Genomic DNA, 18,211 nt, shown 5'->3' with positions numbered 1-18,211 from the left:
CTTGGGGCTGCCCAATCTTGCTGCCGGCTCGCTCTCTCTCCTTTTCCTCACCTTCGTCACCACAGTGGGCACATAATTGCTGGTGGCTGACAATTCTGGTCTGCCCCAGGAAGACCTGCTGTGTTTAACCCTTTCTTTAGCATAATCACAGGCATTTGAAAGAGCCACATCTGTTTGGGTGTACAGCTCGGTTTCCCCAGTGTTTCCTGAAGAGAGGTTGCTCATGTCAACTGCAAAGATCCATCACTGAAAATCACTGACTGATCCCACTCCCGCCTTAACCTTACCTTGACTTGTCAGTTGCCGTGAAGCTGATTCATTCTCACGATACAACAGAATGAAACACCACCTGGTCTTGAATCATCTCCCCAATGTTTGGTTTGTGCCAGCCCATCACATGGAGGGCTCCCCCTATGTTCACAGTGTTGCTGTGGAGAAGAATCACCCGCTAGCTTGTTTGACGTGGATTTCTGCCTCCATCTCCTCAGATTGTGACTCTGCCAGTCACGGGTCTCAAGGGTCTGTAACAAGCATCCCTTGCCCACTAGGAAAAGCATGATTTTATTAATCATGCTATTCAATAGAGGGGGCCTGGTGTGGCGCTGCAGGATAAGCTACTAACCACAAAGGCGGCAGTTCAAACCCACCAACTGCTCCTCGGAAATCCTGTACAGGGTGGCAATGAGTCAGAACCGACTCAACAGCTCTTAACAACATCCAGTAGAAGTATACTGTGGGCGACACGTGCACGTTTACATTGTCCAGCAGCCCCATGAGAAAACAATAGATGGAACTGATTTATAATATTCTACTTAATGCGATATGTCCAAGAGATATCATTTTAACAGTTGCTCCCATTGGATGCTGTCAACTTGTCATGTGACATCAGAACTACCCCCGTAGGGTTCGCTAAGTTATCATCTTTACAGGAGCAGACCAGCAGGCATTAAAATCAATGTAAACATTTCAATTAGGATATTTATGTCCTTTTAGAGTTCATCTCAAATTCAAGTGACTGCATTTTAAGTGTTGACATGTTAAGTCCTGGTGTGCAGGGGGTAGAAATACGCAGTGTTGTGTATTTCAGCCTTTGTGTGTTTGTGATCTTTCATGTTCTGCCTGTAGAAGAGTCAGGAAGGGTAAGAAGTTTGGGGAACTCTACGTGTGTGGCAGAAGGGGGCGCTGAGGAGCTGGGGACTCCCAAGGGCCTTGTGTGGGAGCTGCTTGCATGCTGTCGCCTGCCTCCGGATCACAGTGACAGCACATAACAAAGCAGAATGGCCCCACAGGGCTGTCTTGGCCGTGCTAGTTACAGAAGCAGGTAACCAGGTGTGTCTCCTGAGGAGCGGCTGGTGGAGTCCATCTGCCCACCTTCTGGCTAGCAGCCAAATGCTTAACCACTGTGCCACCAGGCCTCCTTTGGGGAGGTGAATTGTTAAGTGCCGTGGAGTCGGTTCCAAGTCATAGCGACCCTGGACAGGATTTCCGATGCTGTAAATCTTAACAGGAGCAGAAAGCCTCATCTTCCTCCCACGGAACCGCTGTTAGTTTCGAACTGTTGACCTTGCGGTTTTTTGCAGCCCAATTCGTAACCACTACGCTACCATAGCTCGTGCTACCCAAATGTCAGGGAAATTAACAAATCCAGGACAGAGGACTAGGACAATGCCAAGTCAGCATTTTGTTTTATTGGGGAAGGGTATCAGAAAATTCATGGGGGCCACCAGACCTCAGCCAGCATTGCACTGAGATGCTTGTCTGTGACCCACCTGGTCTCCGCACCTTGAAAGAGACAAGGTGTGCACTGTGGCTGCCGGGGACTCTGAGACCCAGTGAAGGCTTCCACAGCATGGGTCCAGTCCTCACAGCTGGCCTCACTACATTTTACACACCCCATGTAGTTCCTAGAATCTTGGTGTGGCACTGTAGGATAAGCATCAGACTGCTAACAGAAAGGTCAGCGGTTCAAACCCAACAGTGGCTTCTCAGAACTCCTACACAGGGTCACTATGGAGTTGGAACACGCTGGGCAGCACTTAACATTTATTACCTCAGGAGTGAGCAATGCAGTTTTTAAAAAATGTTCTTTTTTTCAATCACCCTGTAGTTCTCAAGGAGCCCAGGCGATGCAGTAATTAGACACTTGGATACTCACTGAAAGGTTGGCAGTTCAAGCCCATCAACCCATCAGCTGGAATACAAATTGACAACAGTAGGTTTGGACCCTTCTCAGTAAGACTCTGGGTGGCAGAAATGGTTGACATTCAACAACTAACCTAAAGGTAGTCAGTGGTGCAGTGGAAGAAAAGCCTGGCAACCTGCTCACAGCCAAGAAAACCCTACAGAGCCCTTTTACCCTGTGATGCAAGGGGTCCTCATGAGTTTGGCTGATTTTTGGTCGTATCTCGTGGCTCAATGGTAGAGTTGTGGCATTCCATGCCGGAGACTCCGGTTCCATAACCCACTGGCAGGAGGCTTCAGTGGAGCTTCCAGAACCCGCTCCTTCCCTCTCCTACCACCACCACCACCACCATGCCACGTATGTGACCCGGGAGCTGCCCCACAGGTGTTTTGAGGAAAGGTCTGAGGATCTGCTTCCAAAAGGTCACAGCTGTCGAAACCCTCGGGGCAGTTCTACACTGCACACACATGGAATCAACTCCACAGCAACCAACAAGAGAAGTCTCCTTTTTGTTGTTGTTTAGTGCTGTCGAGTCGGTTCCGACCCATAGCAGCCCCGTATAGGGATGAAGAAATGACAAAAGGAAAACCAAGCCGTTCTTCCAAGTGCCTCCGGTGAACTCGAACCTCCAACCTTTCCGTTAGCAGCTGAGTGAGTTCAGTGTCTGTGCCACTCCGGACCCTCCTGCCTTTCCTGAGTCTGGAAGCAGAGGTGACCTCACTTCTCCCAACAACACCCCCACAGAAGTAACAAATGGGCTTCACACTTCAGCAGCGAATCCGTTTCATTTCATCTCAGCAACGATTTCTGATCCAGCAGACAGCACGCCCCTCCCACATCCCAGGAGGGTGTTCAAAGCCATCCCCCTAGAGCAACGAGATCCCGCTCCCGCTCATTGTCATAAAGGGCCCCTGGCCAGTTGGCAAATGGTATTGGTGTTAGAGTGACATTGAGGGGGGGCTGTCAGGGTTTTCCCCCATGCTCCCATGCCTGAGCTGTTCCAGAACGTTCCAAAATGTTCCGAACATCGCTCTCTCTCTCTTGCACGCGTGCGCTATCCTTTTTCTCCCTTCCTTCTCTAGCCTCATCTTTCAAGTGACAGACAAAACTAAGCAGGGAACAGGGGAAGGCTCAAAAAACCTACCCCGGCCCCGCTGGTTTCACGGGCAACATGGAGGACAGAGTGCTGTCCCTGCCCTCAGAGGCGGTGGCTATGGCCTGTGGTGTGGACTGAGGCCAGAGCAATTAGGAGCCAGGACAGGTCACTCATAGATGGCCCACTGGTGGGCATTCAGCAGGTGCAGTGGGTCCTCCCGCTGGAACCCTGGGCCAGGAGGACGGGGCTGGAATCCAGGGGCAGGCTGCTGAGGGCGCCTTCCGCACACAGGTGCAGACTGTTGCGGGCGATGAGCTCTTTGGCCATGAGCAGGAAGACCTCATCTATGTTCCGGGACTGCTTGGCTGACGTCTCCAGCACCGCTAGGAGCCCATGCTTCTCGGCTAGTGTACAGGCGTCCTCAAACAAGACACTCCGCTGGTCCCACAGGTCAGCCTTATTTCCTGGGAGGGAAAGAGGAGCACAGTCTGCTGAGAGAAGCCACTGTTTTTAAGAGAACCTTTAGAAGCATGTCTACATAAATGTGGAATAGACAGTCCAGAGTGTTTGGGTAATTAACAGACCCATTCTGAGCATGTAAGGCGTAGAAGAGTGGTTTGTCTCTTAAGAAGCAGAAATATCTCTGGAAAGCCTAGATTTTTTTCCAGGGCAGAAACTGGGCCAAGCCAAACCCACTTCCATTTCCAAGGCTGCCATCTCCACCTCTTTCTCCTGCAAAGTGGCTGGTGGATTCAAGCCCACCGACCTTTCAGTTAGAAGTCCAGCACCTAATACTGCACCCCACAGATGCTTTAGCCACAAGCCTCGCTCAAAGGCTTGGTCAGTCTGAGTCCTGGAGGTGAGCTCTGTAAATTGACTCCATCTGCCTCTCTGCTCCTTTTCCATGAAGATTATTTCACTGAAGAGCGTGACTCTTCTGAAGAAACCCTGGTGGTACCGTGGGTTAAGTTCTTGGCAGTTCAAGCCCACCAGCCGCTCTGCAGGACAATGAGGCTGCCCGCTCCCATAAACCCCAGGTGTGGCACTTCCACCCTCTCCCTTGGCATTAGCTCGATGGCACATAACAGCAACAACATGCTTTTCAACCTAGCGGCATCCGTCCGGAAGCAATGAGCTGGCTGTCAGGACATCGCTCCCTCACCCAGGCTTCTGGGGCTCAGCTGTGACCTCACCACTGACCAGACACCCCACTGCACCACATTCTGTGCACTCACACCTCAAGTGAGACTCGATGGGGCTGCCAGGGAACTGTCTGGCCAATGCGCAGGGGCTTTGGGAGGAGCAGGACAACGCTCAGTGTGGCCCGAAGGGGTGTGAGCTGGGAGCAGAGTGTCTGAACCCATCCTGTGTGTGTGCTGAGTCTGTCCCTGTTGCGTGTGCCCATGTATATATGTGAGAGCCTGTCAATGTGTTCCCACGTCCATGTCTCTGTGGTGTGTATGCATATGCAGGTAGATGTGTGTGTGTGGACATGACACACGCACTCAACCATTCACACACACACACGCACATAGAGGCATGTGTAGAGTGCAACTATCTGTGTGCACACCTGTACACATGTGTAAATGCACGTATACACACCAGTGTGTGTGGTGTGCCTGTGTGTGCATATGCAAATGTGTGGTGTGTGCATTTGTTGTGTTTGTCCATGCACATGTTCATGTCTGTGTATATGGGTGCAAGGTGTGTACATGGTGTGTATTCATGTGTTGCATGTGCACATCCATGTGTGTGTGTAGTGTGACATGTGCTCACACGTGAATATAGTGCATGTGTGTTGTGTGCACACACCCACACATGTGTGCATGCCTGTGTGCACGTGAATGTGGTGTGGGTATGTGTTGTGTGTACATGCCCACACATGTGCATTCGTATGTGTGCACATGAAGCTGTATCATATACATGTGCTTGCCTGTGCATGTGTGCATGCCTATGTGTGTGTGTGAATGGTTGAGTGCATGTGTCATGTCCACACACTCATATATATGTGTGCATTCATGTGTGCACATGCAGATTGTGGTGAGTGTGTCGTGTGTGCGTGCATTTGCTGTGTGACCACGCCCATGCATATGCATGTGTGTGCACATGTGAATGTGTGGCATGTGGCATGTGTCTGCAGCCCTCATCACAGTCCATTTCTCAACTCTCCCACCTTCAGCCCCCAGCCAGCACTGAGTCCCCTGGTTGGCACTGCTCCTTTCTGGGTCAGATTTGCCTCTTCAGACATTTCATGCAGGTGGGGTCTCACATTGCATATTCTTACATGTCATCTTGAGGGGGGGCACTGGGGATTTTCTGTAGAGGGACACTGTGGGGTGGTGGTGCTGGGAGTGGTTGGAGTGAGGTCCACGTCAAGGCACAGTAATTTTTATGGGGTTAAAGTGGCCACCAAGGGCTGGGGGCAGTCGTCTGCAGGAGAGAGACGCTGGTAGGAAGAAACGGAGTAGCCCAGTGAACCGGGCAGGGGCTCCTCCTGTGGACCATGGCTGGCAGAGAGCGGGAAGCTGGGCACAGTGACCATTGGGAACCAGCAAGGAAGGGGCAGTGGTGAACACGAAGAGAACGTGGTGAGATCCTAGGAAATCCTGGCCCTCGGCCTCCGCGTCACCTTCTGCCTGAGTCACCTGTGGTTTGGACGCTGAGGCCGAAGGCCCAGCCGCAGGCTGTGTGAGTGCAGAGCTGCAGCCTCCCTGCGCAGCCGCATGGGAGGAGCCATGAGGTGGGACTTCTGGGAAGGAGGACAGGTGTGTGAGGCGTGGCCAGCCCAGGTCCTCCTGTTAGAACGAGACCACAGATACAGAGGACCGGGTGGGTGGTAACAACATGACCCACTTGTTCAGCCTGTCCAGGGCCCGGCTCCCCTGGGCTCCTGCTTTGCTGGGCCTTCACAGCTGGGCCTATGCCCACCAGAACCAGAACCAAACCTGCTGCCCTCCAGTCGAGTCCAACTCATGATGGTGGGCCTGTAGGACAGAGGGTTTCCAAGACTATCAGTTTTTATGGGAGCAGCCAACCTCATCTTCCCCCGACACACGGCTGGCTGATTTGAACTGCCAGCCTTGCGGTTAGCAGTCCAACACCCAACCCACAGCACCACCAGGGCACCTGGGTGGTGTTTAGACCAGTTTTTCTAAATTTAACTTGCATATGAAGTATCTAGGATCCTGCAACAATGAAGATTCTAAGTCACTAGGGACCTGGTGATGCAGTGGGCAAAGTGCTTGTTATTAACGAAAAGGTTGATGGTTCAAACCCACCAAGACGTGGACATCTACATTCCTAAGGATAACGGCCTCTGTCCTACAAGGTTGCTGGGAGTCAGAAGGGACTCGAGTTCAGCGGTTGGATTGGGGTTGGGGTGGGACTGAGATCTTGTCATTTTAGCAAACTCCACAGTGAAGGTGGACAAGGACACACGCTGTGAGTATCAAAGCCTAAATAAAACATGTTGCCCGAGTTAAGCTGCCACGTGTAAACCGTGATGAACGTCGGAGGGAAGAAAGACAACTGCAACTACAAAATGAAAACAGTAGAGCAAGGACAGAGACGTGGCTCGGGGTATTCGACTGGACGGCTGTTCTGTCCACTGTGTGTGGCTGAGGCTTTGGTGAGCAACACTGTGTCACTGGGAAGATTGCAGTAAGGTCTCAGCAGGTGTACGTAGTAACAGTTGTGTAATGTCTCAAAATATAGGTGTAGTCCGTCGTCGGTGAGATTGTACGGGGTCTCTGGAGGCGGTGGGGTATAGTCAGTCATTGGTGACATTGTACGGGGTCTCGGGGTGCAGGTTGTAATCAGAGTCGGTGAGAGTGTGTGGCGTCTCAGGGTAGGGTGTAGTCAGTCATTGGTGAGATTGTGCAGCATCTCAAGCGGTGGGGGTGTATGTAGTCAGTCAAGATGCTCCAGGGAAACCTTACCGATCAGCATAATAACCAGGTTGGCCGCGCCATACTTCTCAATCTCATGGATCCAGTGCGGGATAGACTCGAACGTGGAGCGCCGTGTGAGGTCGTAGGCGATGATGGCGGCGTGGGCACTGCGGTAGTAGCTCTGGGTGATGGTCCGGAAGCGCTCCTGGCCGGCCGTGTCCCACACCTGCATCTGCAGAACCAGGGGATGGAGAACGTGTATCATAATCCGCACCAGAATCCTGAAGGCAGTTTCTGGGGTCTCCCTTCTAAAATGCAGGTTCAGCAGGGCCAGCGATGGGGCCCAGAAACCAGTATTTACAGTTGCCCCTGATAGAAGCTGGATGTGCTTTTGGGTTTGGGAACCACCATCTAAGGCATTCAATAGTTAGAGATGGGGACCTGATGTGTCCTGGGCGCTTTGCTGTTTTTTTTAACTTTTTACTTCACATTCCTAGGACCAGAGTTTGGGGCCTGCTTGTTGGTATATGCATAGGCAGAAGTGAGGACGCTGGCCAAATGTGCAAGCATGGTGACTCTTGATGCCCACTCAGGCTGCCCACGTGTGATGGCCCACACGATGACACCTTCTGATGCCGTCTCCAGAGATGGCCTTGATTTTCTGTCCTCCAATACTTTTTAAAATTTAAATGAAAGATTTATTTCTCCTTGTGTTCAAAAAGTTCAGAAACTGTCTTTCCAGAACTGAGAAGGGCACCTCATGCCGGGGATGTGGGATCCTCCTCTGATGCTTCTCGTGGCTTCCTGTCCTGAGGCACCATATGGACCAAGCCAGCGAGCCACCACATCCTGATTACAGCCAGCAGGACGACGGAGGAAGAGGGACATGTCCCCTACCTTTAAGAATACTTCCAGGGACTTGGACTCCTCTGTTTGCTTCCAAACCCATCGTCAGCAAGTCGCTGGCAATTCATAGTGACTTTAGAGAACAGAGTGGAGCTGCTGCTAGGACTGCTGAGGTTGGAAATCCTTACGTAAACAGATTGAATGACTGCTCTTTGGGGCCAGCAGGCACCACCAGGGCGCCTTCAGTCACAATTGGTCACACGACCTCATCGGGATACAAGAGTTTAGAAAATGCAGTCCTATTTCCAAATGAAAATCAAGGCCACTATTATGATTGGTTGGCTGGTGGTTGGTTATGTGCCTTTGAGTCCGTTCCGACAAATAGAAACTCTGTATAGGGTTTCTGAGTCAATCTTCATCAGAAAGGCTCATCTTTCTCCTTTGAAGCAGCTGGTAGATTTGAACTGCTGACCTCGCAGTTAGCAGCCCAACTCGTAATCCACTATGCTACCAGGGCTCCTTAGAATATATATGAGGGTGAGGCCACAAATATTGCTGCCAGGGTTCCTAGTCATCCAGTTCACAGCTTCATTCCAAACAAAATGAATGTAAACATGTCTGCCATCCGCGGGTGACTGCAGGCAAATTCTCTCAGTGACACACTTGTCTTAGTCTTGGTAAGGTACCTTTATAAAAAAAGTCCAACCCAAACAGTGGGTTCCGAGGGGATCTGTCAGGCTCTTCAGTTCAAGGCAGAGAGGTCAGCTCAGAAGGCTATGGAGACTATTTTGGGATTTCAAAAGGGGTCATCTTGATAGAGTTTCAGAAAACTGAAATCTGTATTTGTGAGAAAAGGATCAGGAAAGTTGTACGAAGGAAGTTTTTGTCACCATGATAATGCACCTCATTCTTCAAGGGTAGCAATACCTGGAAACCTTATACAGGGTAGCTTGAGTCAGAATCGACTTCACGACACTTAAGAATAACAAGTGGGAGGTCCTGGAGATGCTGCAGGCCCCGTATCAGACCACCTTGATAAAGCAAATAGCATAACAAAGTGAGTCACACAAGCATTTTGGTTTCCCAGTGCAGATAAAGTTAAGTTTACACTAGGCTCTGGTCTATAAGTGTGCCATGTTGTTGTGTGTGCCCTTGACTTGTAGCAACCTATATAGAGTATCCGAGGAGTGGCTGGTGGGTTTGAACCACAGACCTGCAGTTAGCAGTCCAATGCTTATCCTACAGCACCACATCATAGCATGATGAAAAAGATCGAAATACTGCGAATGACCAAAATATGACAGAGACACGAAATGAGCCCATGTGGTTGGAAAAATGTCACTCAATGCAGGCTTGTCACAAACCTTCGATTTGTAAACAATGTCACATCTATGATGCTCAATAAAGCTGCGGGCAATAAAACGAGATGTGCTTCGAGCACGTGTGTGGGTGTGAGGGGCTCTGGCTGAGGTCCCTGAGACGCCCACCACCTCTAACCTTGACCATCTTGCCGTCGACCTCCAGGGAGCGCACGGTGAAGTCCACCCCGATTGTATTCTGCTGTGTCTCCGTGTAGACCCCGGACTTGAAGTGCTGTACCACACACGTCTTCCCCACATTGGAATCCCCAATGAGGATGATCTTGAACAAATAGTCGAAGTTTTCTTCGTCTGCCGCCGCCCTGACTGTGCTGGAGAAGGGCATAGCTCTGGTCACTGCAGCAGACCTAGGAGAAAGCGTGCCTCAATGAGCATCAGCCAGCGCCCAGGGGTTTCATGGGGGACTCTCCAGGGAGGAAGACACTAACACCGGTCATTACGGGAAGCTGCCTGATCCAAGCCCACACCTATCCTAGGTGGCTGACATGGCTTCACATGACTTCAGGGAGGCCTTCTGCACCTAGAAACCTCCTTCATTCTCTATAAGGATGGTGGTACTTCTGTGAGAAGACTCTTGCCTTTCTTACCAGAGACCAGGGTTCGATTCCCAATTCCCCGGCCAGTGCAGCTCAGGTACAGCTACAGACTGACTATCGGGGGAGCTTGGGTGTTGCTGTGATGCTGAATAGAGTTCAGTGGAACTTCTAGACTCAGAAAGATGAGAAAGAAAGGCCTGGTGATCAGCTTCCCAAAATAGACAAAGAAACCCTGTGGATACGTAATCAATCACAGTCATTGGTTCCGTATCCACAGGGGCTGTGCGTGTAGGGTCATCACATGTTGGAAGCTGAGTCAGTAGTAGCTAACAGCAGCAGCAATCCCTGCTGGGCCCAGAACAGGGTCGACACTGCCAGACAACAGTAGGGGTTGTGGTCCTAGAGATGGAGACCCTGTGTCCCAGGCTCTGTCCATGTGCTTGAGAGCGGGATATGGCACAGGAGTGCCCTGGGGAACTTTCCTGGCACAATGTCAGCTGGAGGCACATCTGGCTGATATTTACTGTAGGTTTCACATGGTGGGGATGAGGGTGTCCAGGCCACCAGTAACAGGGACCCATAAGACTGGACAGAGGATTCTGCTTTGTGTGGTCCTTTATGCTGATTGGTACCTCATTTTTCTCTTACCAAGACATTAGGGTTTTAAGAGTATTTAAAATGAAAATGTGGTAGGGTCAGATGTTTCTGGGGTTTGTGGCATACTTAGACTCTTAGGCTGGGGTAACAGAACCTTACAGGTTTCTGAGGACATTGGCTCCCCAACTAACTGAGTCTCAGAATTTCCTGGGGGAGTTCTTGAAAACCAGAAACATTCCTGGAGCCCATCTCAGACAAATTAACAAAACCACTCCACTCTTCCCAGGTGATTCCGACAACCACCTAGGTTTGGGAAACACTCGTCCACCTGGACTCTCATTGTTTAAGTAGCAAACTGAGGTGTCACTGACCTCCTGTGAGTTAGAGTACATCTGTGCTCTACAGGAAATAGATGGCCAGGTCTTTCTACTGAGGTGCCTTTGGATGAACTTCAACCTCCAACCTTTTGGTTACCGGATGAACTTGCTAACTGTTCATATCCCTAGTCCTAAATATCTTTGATCATGAGGAATTCATGACGTCCTGAAGAAAACTCCATCGTTCACTGGGTAGCCCTAACTCATATGGGCTGAAATCTTTCTCCCTGGTGTTTCCCGTGACTGATCCTGCCTTTACCCTGCCCCTGAAATTCCAGCTTCTCTTCCACTTGGCGGTCACTCAGATATTCCAAGTAGCAGGAAGTGGCATCACTTAGGAGGGTGCAGGGGTGCAGAACACATCAGGTGACATAGTCACCTGATCAAGCCCACACCTATCCCAGGTGGCTGACATGGCTTCACGTGACTTCAGGGAGGCCGTCTGCACCTAAAGCCTCCTTCATTCTCTGTAAGGATGGTGGTAATTCTGTGAGAAGACTCTTGCCTTTCATACCAGAGACCTGGGTTCGATTCCCAATTCCCCGGCCAGTGCAGCTCAGGGAGAACACCACCAAAGTGACTGTCTGTAACACTCTTGCAGAGTTTCAGCAGAAATTTGTTATTTTTAACAAATACCCCTGTCATTAGTTTTAACAACAAAGACATTTTTTGAAAGCCCAGCTTCCTAGCAAGCCCACTGTCCTAGAGTTGGTTTGAATTAGAATACCCTAAAGGACAGAGTAGAGCTTCCCAGATGGTCATTTTTACAGAAGCAGACGGCCACATCTTTCTTCCAAGCCGTCCTGCAGCTGGTGGGTCCGAACGCCGACCTTTGGGTTAGCAGCCGAGCGCTTGACCACGGTGTTACCAGGACTCCTAAGTCCAGTTAAATGTAATCATGCGTGTCTGTATGCACTGCCAGCATCACTGCTGTGTTTTTATAGTTGCAGACTGTATTAAATGATCTGGTGTTTTAGCTACAATATTGTGGTAAGTAACAAGTACTACTTATCAGGAGCTCTGGTAGAGTAGTGGTTACGAATCCGGCTGAGAACCTCAGGGTCAGCAGTTCGAAAGTATCAGCTGTTTCGCTGGAGAAAGATGAGGCTTTCTGCTCCTATAAAGATTTACAGCCTCGGAAACCCTGTACAGGTCACTATGAGTGGGACCGACTCCATGGCACATAACCACCACCACCACCATATTGAGCCTGGAGTACTGGTGTGGCACTGTGGGCTAATGCACTGGACTGCAAGGTCGACTTGAACTGCAAGGTCAGCGGTTCAAGCTCACCAGCTGCAACTCGGAAACCATATACAGGGTTGCTATGGGTCAGTACTGATTCAACAGCACTTAACAACATATTGAGTTTCATCAGTATAGAGTAGTAATTAAAGGGAAATCTCCCTGCCAGCGAATTGCTCTTGACTCACAGTGACCCTGCATAGGGTTTCCAAGGTTGTAAATCTTTACGAGAGCAGACAGCCTCATCTTGCTCTTGAATTGCGGCTGGTGGGCTTAAACTGCTGATCTTGTGGTTAACAGTCCAGTGCAAACCTACAGTGCCACCAAGTCTCCTTAATAAGTAAAGGGGAAGAAGGAGAAAAATTAAAAAGGCTTTCCTGTCAGTTACTAATAAGGAAATTCAACGGAGAAGATTTTACAAAATAGTTTTGTTGTTAGTGTTCAGATAATCTAAGAAATTTGACATTTAAGCAGCTTAGAACTATAGTTACCATAACGCTATGGTTATAATGGATAATAAAATTACTAAGAACTCTGTATGGAGTCCTGGTGCATGTGGTGTTGTAGGACAGGCATTGGACTGTTAAGCAACCGCAGGTTGGCGGTTCAAGCCCACCAGCCGTTTCTCAGAACCTCTATAAAGGGTCAACAAGGATTCTGTGTGGTCTGGTATGAGAGGAGGTGCCTCATGGCGGGTGGGTAACAGCAGTCCTGAGGATGCTCACAGGATCCTTGGCCAATGAACTAGTCTCCCTGTGAGACTCCTCATCCTCCTCATCAAAACATCTCATAAAAACAAGTGAAACCTACCCCCGTGGGTTGGCCAGATTTGATGCTGCAAATTCCTTCTGCCCTATGTTCCCGTCTCTGTTTCCTCCTCCAGTTTTATTCTAAAATCTTAAGAAAGGCCAAGTTTGTATCCTTGCACAAGCAAGGACACACACACACACACACACACACACACAGTGTGTGTACAAGGCAGAGTTTTCAAAGATGAAGAGGGGTCCACCCCTCATGTGGGCTGCTCTGAACTCCAAAACCAGGAAACCCAAGCCCGCTCCCAGTGACCCAATAGATCAGTAGAACTGCCCGGCAGGGTTTCCAAGGCTACGGACAGCAACATCTTTCTCCCGCAGGGCTCGGACCTCATTGAAGGCTCAATCAGCCAGCAGAGGACAAAGCAGAGAGAGCCACTTCCCCCACAGACTTTACAACTAAAGAAAAGTCATTCCACTTCCGGTGTCTTATTCTAAATAGAGTAGACGCCTTACTTCCACCCCACCCCCACCCCTATAAGGCCCTGGGGGCGTCTACAAAAGCCCCCTAAACTCAACTTGTGCACCCCGGGGTCCCGAGGAGCCCTGCAGGTGTTCCTTCATTGCCTGTTTTACAGCCTCTACCTTCCTGACTCACCTGTTGCTTACCTGTCCGCTGTCTCACCTTTGCCACCAGGTAATGATCTCCGGCTCTGGACTTTCCTTTTGGGTCCTGGGTTCCTCTTTTTCCTCCTGCCTCGTGGCTTGGTGGGAACTGTAGTTTGGTCCCAGGTGTCAGACAGGTTGGTGTGAGGAAGTGAAAGGAAACCCTCCCACCTTCGGAGCCCAGAGCTGCTACTGGTGCCTGCGGGCGTCAGAGCGACCTTGTCTTTCAGGCCAGGGCAGCGAGCAAACGCCTGAGCGAAAAGGTCCAGCACACCTGACCCCTCTCTTCTTCATCCCTCTGGGTAAATGTGTCCCTGGCTGGGCTGGGCTGCCTGGGGGTGGGGTTGAGAGAAGGGCAACTTCCCGGAGGATTCCTGTCTGGGTCGTAAGTGGACTGCTTTGTGGATTTGAATAATTTGAAGGTAGGGGGTGGGGGTGGGGAGCTACTGAGAGAAAGGTTCTGTTTCATTCCTTTAGACATCTGGAGCATCAGCTTGATTTCAGGGCTGAGAAATTTGCAGTTTGAGTGGAGAAGACTTTTCCTTAACATTTTCCCCACCAGAGTCCTCAGAGCCTCTCCAAAGGAGCTGAATGTTTTCTACCTTCTGTGCCGGTCACTGATAGGTGGCTAAGCTATAAGGAAACATCAGAATTGACCATGTGTTTACACTGATGCCCTGTTTTTCACCAGTAAGCCAGCCAGCAGTGAGGCAGGAAATCAATTTGAGTGGGTTGCAACTAGTATTTTTGTAGATTAGAAAGTAATTCCAGAATAGAGCACAAGCAGGAAAGTTAAGTATTTTGTGTAACACTTGGACCAGTCAAAATTACACACGTAAGTTGTTGTTAGGTGCTGTCAAGTCGGTTCGGACTCACAGTGACCCTCTGTACAACAGAACGAAACACTGCCTGATTCTGCGCTATTCTCACAATTGCTGCTGCAACTGGGCCAACCCATCTCATTGGGAGGCATCCTCTTTTTCTCTGACCCGCCATTTTACCAAGCATGATGTCCTTCTCCAGGGACTTATCCCTCCTGATAATATGTCTAAAGTATGAGAGATTAAGTTTCGCCTGGTTTCTAAGGAGCATTCGGGCTGTTCTTCCTCCAACACAGATTTGTTTGTTCTGGTAGTCCATGGCATTTTCAATATTCTTTAATGTCATAACTCAAACCCATCAACTCTTCTATGGTCCTCCTTATTCACTGTCCAATTTTCACATGCATATGAGGCAATTGAAAACACCCTGGCTTGGGTCAGGCGTACCTTAGTCCTCAAACTAATATCTTTGCTCTTGAACACTTTAAATCTGTGCAGCAGATTTACCTATTGCAGTACGTCATTTGATTTCTTGACTGCTGCTTCCTTCAGTGTCGATGGTGGACCCAAGTAAAATGAAGTCTTTGACAATTCCAATCTTTTCTCATTTATCATGTTTTCTATTGGTCCAGTTGTGAAGATTTTTGTTTTCTTTACATTAAAATGTATTTTACAAGCGTACCTACATGTATGCAAGTACGTACTGTATGCACAAACATATATACACATGAAAGTGGGTGTTTACTGGTTGGTAGTATAGAATGCATTCCTTAATGTAAGTTGGGGTCCCAAAAGTTTGAGAAACACTGAAAGAAAAGATAAATGTCTTCACTGTCCAAGAATATCCTTCCTGAGACTCAGCCTTTAAAAGATGATTGATTTCACCCAGAGTTCCATTTACATATTCACTTTCAGGAACCTATCTTTTGGGTCAGAGAAACCCAACCCTGGCAAGCAGAGCCAGGAAACAAAAGATACTACCAGATTCTGTCACTTTGAGAGCCGTGGTCCTAGCTTCCCTACCAGGAAGTCAAGTGTAATTCAAACACCACCCTGAATGTCTGTGCAGTCAGCAGGAAGTAAAACCAATGAAGTTAAACATCAAATGTTTCCTTCCTTCTGGCCATGATTACTGCTGAGACAAAAGCAGTCAGCTGAGTCAGCTCTAGCTCTTGTCGAGCATCTAGAAGCAGAAACCAAACAGTAAAATATCCAGATGGTTATGAAAGTCCATTCCCACCCCCACTCATTCCCAAGGACTCTTCAGAGGATTTGAGGATGATTTGTGGGTGGTGTCGTTACTGACTGCAAAGTTAGTGGTTTAAAGCCACTTGGAGAAAGGACTGGAGATGTGCGTCTGAAAGTTCTTTGTCTTGAGAGCAGTTCTACTCTTGGCACACGAAGTTTCCATGAGTCAGAAGTGGTTGGCTGGTTGGGGATGGGAAGTCCCAGGAAAAGGTTGGTGAGAGGGATGGCTTGGAGGGAAAACCTAGACCACATCCTCATCTTCTTTGGTTCAGAAGATCCCCTACAGTTAGAGGAAATGCCGAAACAAGGAACTGGAAGATAGTCTACACGAAAGGATTCAGTGGTACTTAACAAAATGTGGAGAGAAGAGGAGCCACAGGGAAGGTTGGTCAGCGTGAATTTACAACGTAGATCTCACACAGTACAGAGAGAAGAGCCACAAACAAAAAGATACAACATGACTCCACTGATATGAAGTCACAGAGTCCTGGTGTGGCCCTGTAGGATAAGCACTGGACTACAATATCTGTTTGAACCCTTTACGGGGTTGCAATGAGTCTAAACCTATTCGAAAGCACGTAACAATATATAAAGTCACAAACATGGAATGACTTTTGCACATACTTTAGGAATGCATGCAAAAAGGAAAACATGAAAATGATGCATCTAAAAGTCAGGATACCTGCAATGCAGAAAGGAAACGCAGGAATGTCTAGGGTGGTCATCATTTGTCATGTATCTTATGTGCTGTGGAGTCAGTTCTGACTCATAGTGGGCCTGTGTCGCGTTTCCGAGGAGCGGTTGGTGGGTTTGAACCGCCGACCTTGTGGTTCGCAGTCCAATGCTTATCCTACAGAGTCACACCAAAGCTTGTCATATACAAACACACATATATTTCACAACATAGTTTTAAACGTCTGTGTGCCTTGGTTTGGCCCACTACGCTTTGGCCCGCTCTGGGGGCTGGCGGGGGAACCACAAGGCTTTGATAAAGCCTGGGGCCTGGGGCCCCTTCCAATGGGGCACACGTGGGCGGTGAGACCCTTCACTGATGCTTGAAGCTGCCAGGACCTTGATGTGCACTATTTATCTGGGCGAGTGGGTGGGTGCAGGCAGTGAGGGATGCGGCTGATCCAAGGCCTTACTCGCAGCTTCAGTGATTAAAGGACTGAATACCTCCGGCCTGCGAAGTCCTAGGCGCAGGTCAGAACACAACACACACACGTCACTGTCTAAAGCGCAAAGAGCGTACACAGCTTCTGTCTAAACAATTTGTTCTTCGCACACCAGGTCTCCCGGATTACAGCTCTGGACAGGAGTGGGACTCTCCCCAAAGCACCACCCTCTCTCAGCTGCTGCCCCTCGCTGGCGGTCTCGGAGAAGAGGGACCTCGGCCGCCGGAAATCCCCCCGCCCGAGCCGGAAGTCCCCCCGCCTTCCCGCGCAGGTGAAGCCGTGGGGCGGACTACAGCTCCCAGCACTCTCCGCGGTCCGGCGAGTCACGTGAGCGTCCGGAAACCCCGGACGCGGCCTGAGGCTGAGGTGGCGATCGCAGGGGGGAATTGCGGGCTCGGGTGCGCGGGCCGCGGCGCGTGGGCGGATCCGCTGGGGACCTGATCCCGGCGAGGCGGGAGCGCGAGGCGCCGATGAGATGGAGAGCTGCGGCCGGTGGGTGTGACCCGCGGGTTGTGGCGGGCTGGGGGCCAGGGCGGGGTCTTGGGGAGCCCGGCGGGTTTGCATTCAGCCCGCAGAAAGGCTGCGGAGTAGCCCGAGCGAGGGGACACTTCCCAACTGGCCAGCGAGGGAGTGGAGTCTGGGTGGAGTGGTTTCACTTTGGGGGTAGGCATCGGGGAATCTGACCTTATTCTTTCCTCGTCTCCACAATTTTCCTGTATGCAGAGTGTGGTAGCTTGGAGTCATTTTGACAAAGGCTAATGGGAATGTGCCCATAGGGGTTTTGGTGGTTCCTGAAATGTAAGCCTGCAGGCGCCCTCGAGGTAACTCTAGGGAAACGTTTGTCTGGAGAAGTCTGTGTTTTGCTGGAGAGCAAAAATCTGATTCGTCTTACGCCCTCGTCTTTCTACGTGCGCTCGAGCTTCCCTCTGTGTATCTGACTTTGGAGAGGGAGAGTCTTCAACGTCAGAATGAATCCTACCGCTTTCCCGCTGGTTGAGTACGAGGGGCCTTCAAACAGCTGGTGGAAATATGGAATGAAAAGATAAGGGATTTTTTCAGGAACTTTTTGGAACCGCTTTCGTGTTTGCTGTCTTCCTGGTGCTACGCCGACTACGCGGTATGAATGATCTCATATAACAGTAAATTGAGGCTCTAGAAGTGAATTGAGTGGAGGGTCTTGGATTCAGACTTGAACTTTAATGCCTTTCTGTGGTCCACACTTGACTTGGTTCCTTGAATGACATCATTCTTTTGTTAATCTTCGATTTCCAGTCTCTGGCATCCATCAGAAAAAAGAACTCCAAACAAATAGTTTCTTTTTGGCAGGGTCACAGGCATTGTTCATTGTGTAAGCCTGTCACCATCAGCGAGAGTAACCTGTCTTTACAGCGATGTTTT

The 18,211-nt window shown here is 49.8% G+C and overlaps 1 protein-coding gene across 1 annotated transcript; it reads right to left on the bottom strand.

Annotated features, from left to right (window-relative positions):
- Positions 1-3,473: 3,473 nt before the first annotated feature.
- Positions 3,474-9,718, bottom strand: RAB19 (RAB19, member RAS oncogene family). The gene is made up of 3 exons (XM_006861172.1): positions 9,512-9,718; positions 7,217-7,400; positions 3,474-3,742 (listed from the first exon to the last, which is right to left on the bottom strand). Exons 1-3 carry the CDS (start codon positions 9,716-9,718, stop codon positions 3,474-3,476), a joined length of 660 nt encoding a protein of 219 aa, XP_006861234.1.
- Between the last annotated feature and the right edge of the window lie 8,493 nt (positions 9,719-18,211).

The sequence above is a fragment of the Chrysochloris asiatica genome, unplaced genomic scaffold, assembly GCF_000296735.1.
Source record: "Chrysochloris asiatica unplaced genomic scaffold, ChrAsi1.0 scaffold00041, whole genome shotgun sequence".
NCBI lineage: Eukaryota > Metazoa > Chordata > Mammalia > Afrosoricida > Chrysochloridae > Chrysochloris > Chrysochloris asiatica.
Note: the sequence above shows the minus strand (reverse complement) of the source record. Positions and strands in the feature narration are given on the sequence as shown.

Excerpts from the sequence above, each read along its gene's own strand:
- RAB19 (XM_006861172.1), bottom strand. The coding sequence starts at position 9,718 with ATGCCCTTCTCCAGCACAGTCAGGGCGGCGGCAGACGAAGAAAACTTC. Across the intron at positions 7,401-9,511 it reads TCGACGGCAAGATGGTCAAG|ATGCAGGTGTGGGACACGGC; the intron begins GTTAGAGGTGGT and ends CTGGTTCTGCAG. Across the intron at positions 3,743-7,216 it reads CCTGGTTATTATGCTGATCG|GAAATAAGGCTGACCTGTGG; the intron begins GTAAGGTTTCCC and ends TTTCCCTCCCAG.